Source organism: Labrus bergylta, chromosome 21 (genome assembly GCF_963930695.1).
Source record: "Labrus bergylta chromosome 21, fLabBer1.1, whole genome shotgun sequence".
Classification (NCBI taxonomy): Eukaryota; Metazoa; Chordata; class Actinopteri; order Labriformes; family Labridae; genus Labrus; species Labrus bergylta.
The window spans coordinates 1,257,603-1,268,064 of record NC_089215.1 but is presented as its reverse complement, the minus strand read 5'-3'; the positions used below and the strand labels follow the sequence as shown (position 1 = coordinate 1,268,064).

Here is a 10,462-nt window from a genome sequence, read left to right as displayed (position 1 = left end):
TAAGCTGTAGTGATAAATCTCCTCCCCCTCACCTGACTCACCTGAGACAACCTGGACAAAGGTTGTTATTCTGAGTCACTGAGACGAGACGCCATGAAGGACTGACATTAAGATTCACCTTCAGAGCAAAACCAGACCGCTGCAGGAGGGAACACTGGGAATACTGGGAATATCTGGACTTTTACCTGAAACTGAATCCACAAACCGGATAAGACGTAAAAAAAGAACAAAGAATACAGATTAAAGGAACTTTGAGTGACAGGGAGTGACTCCCAGCTGTTCGTCTCCTCGTCTTCAGCTTGAGATAAAATGGCGTCCAAGTTAGAGGAAGATCTGAGCTGTCCGGTCTGCCTCGACATCTTTAAAGATCCAGTCATCCTGTCCTGCAGTCACAGCTTCTGTAGAGAGTGTGTGAAGAACTGCTGGAAGGAGAAGGAGAACAAGGAGTGTCCGGTTTGTAAGAGGAGACAGTCAAAGGATTTATTACATCCTAACTTTGCTTTAAAGAACCTGTGTGAGAGTTTTGTGCAGGAGAGCGATCAGAGAGCTTCAGAGGATCTCTGCAGTCTGCACTCTGAGAAACTCAAACTCTTCTGTCTGGACCATCAGGAGCCGGTGTGTGTCATCTGCAGAGATTCAGAAAAACACAACAAACACACAATCAGACCCATCGATGAAGCTGCTGGACAACACAAGAAGAAACTTCAGGAAACTCTGGAGCCGGTAAAGAAGAAGTTAAATGTTTTTAAAAAAGTTAAAGTGAAGTTTGATCAAACAGCAGAACACATTCAGGTCCAGGCCCGACACACAGAGAGGCAGATTAAGGAGCAGTTTAAGAAGCTTCACCAGTTTCTAGAAGAGGAAGAGGAGGCCAGGCTGTGTGCACTGAGGGAGGAAGAGGAGCAGAAGAGTCAGAGGATGAAGGAGGAGATGGAGGCTCTGAGCAGAGAGATAGCAGCTCTTTCACACACAGTCAGAGACACAGAGGACGAGCTGAGAGCTGAAGACGTCTCATTCCTGAAAAACTACAAGGCTGCAGTGGAAAGAGTCCAGCAGCGCCCCCTGCTGGAGGATCCACAGCTGCCCTCAGGAGCTCTGATAGACCAGGCCAAACACCTGGGCAACCTGAGCTTCAACATCTGGAACAAGATGAAGGACATGGTCTCCTACAGTCCGGTCATTCTGGACCCAAACACTGCTCATCCAGGCTACATCCTGTCTGAAGATCTGACCTGTGTGACACGAGGAGAGAGACAGCAGCTTCCTGATAATCCAGAGAGGTTTAATAGTTACGGCTCTGTCCTGGGCTCTGAGGGCTTTAACTCAGGGACTCACAGCTGGGACGTCCAGGTTGGAGACAGTACATCCTGGAACCTGGGTGTGTTAGCAGAGTCTGAACAGAGGAAGGGAGACAAACAGTCTGGACGTTGGTTAATACGGTTCAAAGATGGTAAATACAGAGCACGCACCCCACCACATCCATCCACTGATCTCTCAGTGAAGAAGAAGCTTCAGAGGATCAGAGTGAATCTGGACTGTAACAGAGGAGAGCTGTCCTTCTCTGATCCTGATACTAACACACACATACACACCTTCACACACACTTTCACTGAGAGGATGTTTCCATACATTAACACTGTGGATAAACTCCCACTGAAGATGTTACCAGAGAAGATCTCTGTGACTGTGTCGTCCTGATGTCTCTGGTTGTCTTTATGACAGAGCTCAGATCTGTTTGGTGTAACTCAGGGACTCACAGCTGGGACACTGTGGGGGGGTAGAGTCTGTCCCTGTTCTCTGAGTGAAGAAGAGGCTGCAGAGGATCACAGTGAGTCTGACACCAACACACACTTTCACTGAGAAACGGTTTGCATGCATCAGAACTGAGAGAAGAACTCCCACTGAGGACTTAACCACTGAATCTCTGTGACTGTAGATTTAAAAAAACATCTTGATGATTAGAATCAAATTTCACTCATTTTTCTTAAGCGATATTTGAACACCTTAACAATCAATGATCCATTAATGATGAATAATTAATGAGCCATAAAAAGCTCGTCTTCTTCTCAGTTTATGTTTTGTTGAAGTTATTTTAAACATGAATTCATTAAATACAATCAGTTTGAAATAATTAAACTACGAGGCTCTCTCTTAAAAACAACGTATTGTCATGATTTGGTCTTATGTAGTTTGTATTTTCAGTTTGTCTCCTAGCTTAGTTTCTAGTGTTTTTATTTTGTATTTCCTATACCTGTGTTTCTTTGTTCTAGTGTGTTTTCTTGGTAATGTTTCATTCTTGAGTTCTGTGTGTCTTTTAGTGTTTCATGATTTAGTTTGTAGTTGTCCTCAGTGTTTCTTGTATTGTATTCCTGCCTCTGTGTGTTTCCCTCCGTGTTGATGACCCTCATTGTCTTCACCTGTGTCGTTAGTCTCACCTGTGTCTGATTACCCCATGTATCTATTTAGTCTCTGTGTTTCTTGTCCTCTGTGTCAGTTCATTGTTTGTTGGTATTTGTCAGTTTTTGCTCATGCTCCTGTGTGGCTCTCTGTTTTTGATCCCTGTGTTTTTTTTGTTGAACTTTTGGAAGTAAGTTTTTGTTTATTAAATATATTTAGTTAATTCTGCACGTGGGTCCAGTTCCTTGTTTTTCCCATGAACGTGACATGTATAACTGTCCTTATCACCTGTTCTGAGTTTGAGTCTTTCTGGAGCTTCATCGTGTAAAGGTTCGGCTCTGTGGGTTTGTTATCATGTTTGAAATGTCAAATATAAGACCTGAAGACTGTTCATATTTCTTTACCATCTTCATGTTCAGAGGATGAACCCTCCTCTGAAGAACGCTTTACGTTCTTTAGAACAACAAAGAGTTTAAATATGTGGTTAGTCTGAATCCTGTAATCATTAATAAAGTTTCTTGATCTGAATCCGTCTTTATGACTCGTTGTGTTTTATTGATCTTGTAAAAGTCATCATGGAGGAGTGTCTCTCCTGAGAGGAGGAGTTTGTCTCTGTCAGTCATTATAAAGTTATTCTGATTATTTCAGGTGTTTCTTTAAGTCCAGTCTAAACCTGCGACCTGAACCTTTCAGATCCAGTGGATCAGTGTCGTCTCTGACTCGTCCGTCAGGTCGGAGAGGAGTTAGATTCAGAGATCCAACAAGCTCTGGAGAACACGGGGTTAATGATTGAAGGTCAACGACCTGATAAACATCACGTGTCCGCTATTGAACACTTTAACCGTTTGAATAGATTCATTAGAGGAGGGACAGCGGCTCACAGGGACTTGAACCCTCCACCACGTCAGGATGATGATTGTTGGAGAGAACATGTGACAGCGTTCAGAGAGAGACGCTGGTGATGACATGTTAGAAGAAGAAATAAACACTGCATTGTCTGATAAGACAGACTTCTCAGACTTTTTTCCACAAGTTTTTTTTCCATGCACACATTCGTGACCCACTGAAAATGGCTATATATCACGAGTTTGTCGCTATATTGCACCTAATAAAAAAATAAAATAAAATAATAATAATAATAATTAAAACCGCAAGCGGTGATGAAGGGCCCTCGCACCCCTGTGCATGTCGGGGTGTGTTGCGACCACGGGAGTGCAGCAGCAGCGGAACGTGGCTAAGCAGCATGCCGTGCAGTTTGATTTGTGTAAAAGTCATAGTACTGGCATTTTGAAATGGGCAACGCAATGAAGATCACGTAAAATTTTGACGTAGAGCAGTTCAGGCTTGCACTGTGATGATAGCTATGACATTTGGAGGAAATTGAGCGTTGTGTATAGGATGTAGTACTTACTCTTTGCAGTAGGGGGCGCTATGGTTGAAGTTGACTATTGTTTTGCCATTGTGTCCAGAGGCCAACCCTGATTATACCTGAGAAATGTAAAAAAGATCAGACAAAGTATATAAGATGTAGTACTTACTCCTTGCAGTAGGGGGTGCTATGGTTAAAGTAAATGATTGTTATGTCAATCTGTTCAGAGGCCAACCCTGATCATACCTGTGAAATTTTAAGCAGATCCGATGAAGTATATATGATGTAGTGCTTAGTCCTTGCAGTAGGGGGCGATATGGTTAAAGTTGACTATTGTTATGTCAATGTGTTCAGAGGCCAACCCTGATCATACATGTGTAATTTGAAGCAGATCAGAAAAAGTATCTGAGATGCAGTACCGCCTCTTTCCAGCGGGGGTGATAAGTTAATGGTATATTTGTATTTGGTTAGACGTGATCATGCCAGTACTGACATTGTTCATGTGAAATCTGACATTGTATATGGGAGGTAGTACTTATTGTTTGCACTAGGGGGCACTATGGTTAAAATGTATCATTGTTTTGGGATGGTGTTCAGAGGCCAACCCTGATTATACCTGTGAAAATTGGAGCAAACCTGACATTGTATATGGGAAGTAATACTTATACTTTGCAGTAGGGGGCGCTATGGTTAAACTTTATCATTGTTTTGGGATGGAGTTCAGAGGCCAATTGTATTAAGTTAGATGTGATCAGGCCGGTACTGAGATGATTCAAGTGAAAATTGAATAAAATGGGACATTTTATATGGGAGGTAGTACTTAGTCCTTGCAGTAGGGGGCACTTTGGTTGAAGTTGACTATTGTTATGTCAATGTGTTCAGAGGCCAACCCTGATCATACATGTGAAATTTCAATCAGATCAGACATATGAGAGTTACAGCCACTTCCTGTTTGATGGCGAATGATGCATCCGTATGGCGAGAGCATGAGAGATAGGTGTTTGAACTTGAAAGCACTGACACTGAGTTTGCGTCGATGGGATGAGCGCCCTCGGACAAGTGCGTTCAAATAGGAAGGCTGAAATCAGCCATTTTGAGCCATTTTGGGCTTTAATTTGTGGACTTCCTGTCGGGTTTTTTGAAATGCTGCAAGAGGATTTTTAGTCCGTCCCGACAAGCTGAATATGCATACCAGTTTTCGTGAGTGTACGTGAAAAAAAGCTTTATGGGGAGGCCATTTTTCTGGTCTGGAGACTTTCTGTCTCCTACATACTTTTGCTGTTGTCATGTCCCTCACTCGTCTTGTGTTGTTCTGCATCACCTAATAAAAAAAAAAGAAAAAGGAATGAGTCCTAAAACCATGAAGTAAGTTAGCATGTTAGCGCCATGGGGTCTAACATCTAAAAGTCAACGTGGATTTTGAATGTGTTTGTGGTTAGACTCCTGAAATAAGGTCTGTGGTTAACACAAGCTGAAGAGATGTTGGTGTTTTGTTAGAGCACATAAACTACGTTAGGTAATACCTCCACTTGTGAAGTTTGAAGTTTTTACTCGTCTTTAAAAAGGCGGTTGCTAACAAGCGGCTAAATGTGACTACAGTGGTTGTCGGGGACATTAAAGGTCATCACGCCGGACACAGAGGGCGGGAACTCTCTCACTAGTCGGAGATGTCTCCTGTAGGTTTAATCTTTAGGTTAAGGTGAATATTATGTTAGTAAACTATTTATTAAGCTACGTGGATTAGTTTATGGGAGATCGTCTGAAGCATAACGCTAGTGATGTCACAATCATCCCACCGTGGTGTAGTTAGCTTTAGCATAACGTTAGCTTTTTACTTCTGTCGGCCTCATTAACGCTTCAAACATCATAAAAATGGCGTTCATCTGTGAAGATTATCCTGCTGAACAAAACGCCTACGCTTCAGAAACGTGTGTTTAACACAGAGATTATTTTCTGCAATGATCCAAAATCCAATGAAAACATCCCAGAGGAGGATTCTGGTTAGACCCCATGGAGATGATACTTCAGGGCTGGTCTACAGAAACACGTCATATGGTTTGTTCTCTATAGTGAATATTCCACATGAAGTCGGGGTGAGCTGTGTGAACACAGCAGGAAATATTTGGGTAAATTCACAGCCAGCATGAGGGGGGTTTGATGATGTTCATATCCTCCGACTTGCACACGACCAGTTCGATCTCCGTGCACGTTATGAAGCTGCTTCATTCTCTCTTCTTCTAAAATATGTCAGAAAGTGTCATCATAGTCTTGGGCTCTAGCTGTTTCTTCTCCGTTACCTCCAAGTCATGTTCTGCTTTGTTCTGGTTGGTTCTCGGGACGTTTCTGGGCGGAGCTGGTGTGTTTCCTCCAGCCAATGACAGCGCAGCAGGTGAGTTTAGGAGTGGATACAGTTCAGGGATTGGAAGCTGAAAATGCTACAGACTGTACCTTTAAAAAAGCTAACAATATCTGTTTCACTATCAGTATCTGTGGCACTAATATTATCATTCATCACAAATTGTAAGCAAACACCTGCACACACAAATATCACAAATACATCAGCAACGTTTTAGTGAAAAAAAATAAATGTTTTGTTCCTTTTCAAAGATTCAATAATCAAAAGAACAGAAAGTAGAGTCATCTTAAAGGATTCAAGTGTCCAACATTTACACAACTTTGGTTTTGAATCCTCCATGTGGTCGTGCGTTCTCTGCTCCTTCCTTCCTGTGTTTGGACACTCTCACCTGATAGGACGCTACTCGCCGCTCTGTCTTCTCATTGGCTGATCGTTTTGCTCTCTTGACACCAGCAGAGTCTGCAGACATAACCATGTGTTTGAACAGGCTCAGAGGACGTGTGGCTGGAGGGGTTTACCTGCTCTGTAATGCCCCCCCCCTTCCCCATACTGGCTCTTTAAATGTGTGAAAGCTTCATTAAACTTTAATCAAGCCTGCTTTTACATCTTAGCATCACATTACCGTCTTAACTGTTTATACGCCGTCTAACCACTACACAACCCCCCCCCCACACACACACACACACACACACACACACACACACAGCCCCCCTCTGTTATTGCACGGCAGCGGGAGACATCTTCAAAGAACAGTTTTGTCTCCGCGTCTCTCAGAACTCAGTGTGGGACGAGCGCAGGGCGACATGAGCGGGCTGACGCGGGAACACACAGGGGAACAGATGCTGCGTCGTACTGTTACAGTAAACACAAAAGACCCCCCGCAGAGAGACGAGCACTCGCAGGTGGCTCGCATCGGAAACTTCAAAACCTGAATGGGTGGTCAAGGGAGAAGACAGAGGAAGTGTGTGAGCTCTGAGAGGAAGAGGTTTTGTACTTTGGGGCGCATTGTTGAGAACGATCGACATGTTCCACATAAATAAATCATAAAGTCTGTCCTGTGTAAATGTGTCTCTGAGTCCTGACTGTCTACAATGAGGGAGAAGCTCGAGTCCCGCTGGCTGTGTTGTTGTCAGAGCCGTGTTTACATGGACGGGACGGCCGGCTCCTCCCCTTGTGTATAAAAGCTGTTTTAGTCAAGAACTAGAGAGAAGAAGAAGAACATACTCACTGATTATTTGGATGTTAGTAAGAGTTTTTAGATCACACTCATTCTGTGTCAGTTTACATGAAATGCTAAGCTACCGGCTAACTAAAGAGCGCTAACATTAGCATGCTAACACAACAATGCAGCTCAAGGCAATAACAGTTTTGTCCGCGGTTGCGCTTAATGGCGCTTAATTATGATGCTTTCTAATTCATAACTCCTTCATGTAATCGTGAGTGGAGAGGGGTTGGAGGTGTGTCTCTGGAGGAGAGCGGAGGCTTCAGGATGGAGGAGGCGTGGCCTAACAGCAGTTTGTTTTGGTTTAATGCTGGTGCTCTAGGGCGACATCTACTGGATCAAAAAGTAACACATTCTTCCTTTAAGGTTCTTTGTAAATTACTTTAATGTAAATATAAAGCAGCATTTGTCTTTTGGATCTTCAGCTTGGGGCAGGGGCGTGTCTAAAGGGGCGTGTGGACCCCCCCAAAAAAAAAAAACTATGAGTCTTTTTGCCTCGTCAGAAGCAGGACTTAAGTTCAGATCTAATGGGATGTGTTTCAACAGGCTGCTGTCATTCTTCTTTAAATATAAATACTGTCACTGCTCACTCGAGTTGCACCGGGGGGATAACTTGATTTCGCGGTTTGCATTGCAGCAAAGAACATGTTTCACATTCGTCCCTACAAATTGGTGTAAAAATGAAAATTTTAAGTTCAACCGTGAGTGTGACTCAGTGAGCCTGGGAAGCAGAACAGATCTGATTCCCACTGCTTTGACTCAGCTACGTTAACTTCCTGCTGGCTCAGCTGCAGAAAAAAAGACTGTACGGACATAAAAGGAGCGTCTTATGTCATAGGCAAGAAAATCAAATAAATATGATTCTTTATTTTGTTTTTGTAGATCTACGTCTCAATATTCATAGAATTAGTGAAAAATAGTTGAACTAGCGATGTGTCTTTGGCCAAGACACTTTACCCCAAGTTGCTCCCACTGCTTCATCAGGTGTATGAATGTGATTAGTTAATAATGATGGACTCTTTACTCAGCAGCCTCTACCATCAGTGTGTGAATGTGTAGGTGTGACCTGCGGAGCAAAAGAGCTTTATAGGAGCTCAAGTCCATTTACCATTTCTCCTCATTTCCTTCACGGTCAGAAATGACCCTCTTGTACACACGCACGCACACTCCAGCATCCTCCAACACATCACATACAGAATGCACTGACACTGATTTGTTTCAAAATGAGTTTATTAATCGACCTACTCATAACTGTCTGACCCGTGTTGTTTTGTAATTTGTTGTCTTGCAGGTGTCTTCTAAGTGTTTTCTTAGAACACTCAATTGACGTCAGATAATCAGTCAAATGACTCACCTCTATAACATCTATTCACACAACTTTTAGAAACACTTCACAGGCTGTTTGACAGGATCAACTGAAATCTAAAAAAGTTTCCGTCTGATTGTTTTGACATAACTATCTATAAAATATCTATCTATATCTATAAAAGTGCTTTTGTAGAAGATGGAAATGTACCAGCTGACATCTGTGTGTGTGTGTGTGTGTGTGTGTGTGTGTGTGTGTGTGTGTGTGTGTGTGTGTGTGTGTGTGTGTGTACACCATCAGGCTAATCTGTGGTTTGTTTAGTCAGAGCTGAGGTCGTGTTGGTGATGTAGCAGAGGGGCTGTTTGGAGAGCGGGGTCTTCACTCCCGCCGCTCCAACAGCAAGCTTTCATTTTAGGCTCCATCGAGTTGCATTTCATGAAAAATAAACACTCGGCTTAGCAGCTGTGGTTTCTGTGCCTGGGAGAGCGCTGTGCAGACGGAGTGCGATTTTTTTGCTCGATTGGCTGCGCTCAGCACAGCGGATTGTCTTTTGGGCATTCAGCATCTTTACACAGCAGCAGAGACAGCAGTCACTTTAGATTCAAACTCTTATTTCAGCCTCTCTGCTGCTCCCAGAGCGACTTTCAGAGCGGAGCAATTAAAGAGACTGAAGCAAACTAAGTGTCTCTCGACAGGATTAAAGAGACAAAGTGTGGATTTGGGAATTCCACCTTTAGTGTAGCAGCATGCAAAACATCGATTCTCCTTCTTTATTCTCCTCTGTGAACAAAACCATGGCCAGGGGCTTGTCCAGAGGGGCGACTAAGGGTGGCAGGGGCCCCCTATAAAATCTGAAAGGCCACCCCCAGGAGCCACCCCAAAATCCAAATATATGATTGGCTATTTGTGGATTTCAAATCAACTATTCTGGCTGTTTTCAACGGGCTTATTGAAGTGCTTTACGCTGAGAATAAATACTTTAAATATTTAAAGTCTTTCTATGTGATTTTTCACACTTAAATTTAGAAATCAAGTCTATCCTCTGAAAATAACTCTGTGAGTCATGACTGTCTACAATGGGTGTAACACCCGAGTCCCACTGTCTGTGATGTTTTCAGAGTCCTATCTTCAGTTTGTTTACATCGCCGGGACGGCCGGCTGACTCCTCCCCTCGCGTATAAAAGTTGTTTAATTGAGGGACTAGAGAAAAGAAGAATAACATACTGTACTCACTGCTTAACTGTGTTTCTAGATCACGCTCATTTCAGGTAAATTTACATGCAGTGTGAAGATACCAGCATAATAAAGATCACTAGCATTAGCATGCTAACACAACAATGCAGCGCGAGTTGTTTTGGTTTCATGCTGGTGCTCAAGGGCGACATCTGCTGGATCAAAAAATCACAAATAAAGCTTTTAACCCTTTCCATAAACATTTCAGAGTTTAAACTTGTGCAAACTTTTTAACTTGCAGTGGATTTAATTGCCAATAAATGTATTTTTGCAATTTGCTAAGTACTTCAAATACGGGAATTTCCACATAAATCTTTGTTTTGAGTCCCTAAAGAATCAAGCTTAGAAAGATCACATGTTGCCAAATCGTCATCAGTGGGGATAGAAAGGGTGGAAAAAGTCACCATCAAGTGTTTTCAAACTGGAAGATAAATAACAGAGAAACAGCCAGGGGTGGCTGGTGATGGGATAGCAGGACTAAGCCCTCCTTTTCTTTTACAATTAAATAGAAAATTAATCTTCAAATAACTTCAGATGGTTTTACATTTTGTAGCAACCCAACTGGATAGTTACAAGAAA

At 42.7% G+C, this 10,462-nt stretch overlaps 1 protein-coding gene across 1 annotated transcript; it reads left to right on the top strand.

Annotated features, from left to right (window-relative positions):
* On the top strand, positions 1-2,925 carry LOC109980287 (E3 ubiquitin-protein ligase TRIM39-like). Its single transcript, XM_020628781.3, has one exon. The coding sequence runs from the start codon at positions 310-312 to the stop codon at positions 1,696-1,698; it is 1,389 nt and encodes a 462-aa protein (XP_020484437.3). The 5' UTR covers positions 1-309; the 3' UTR covers positions 1,699-2,925.
* Positions 2,926-10,462: the final 7,537 nt, after the last annotated feature.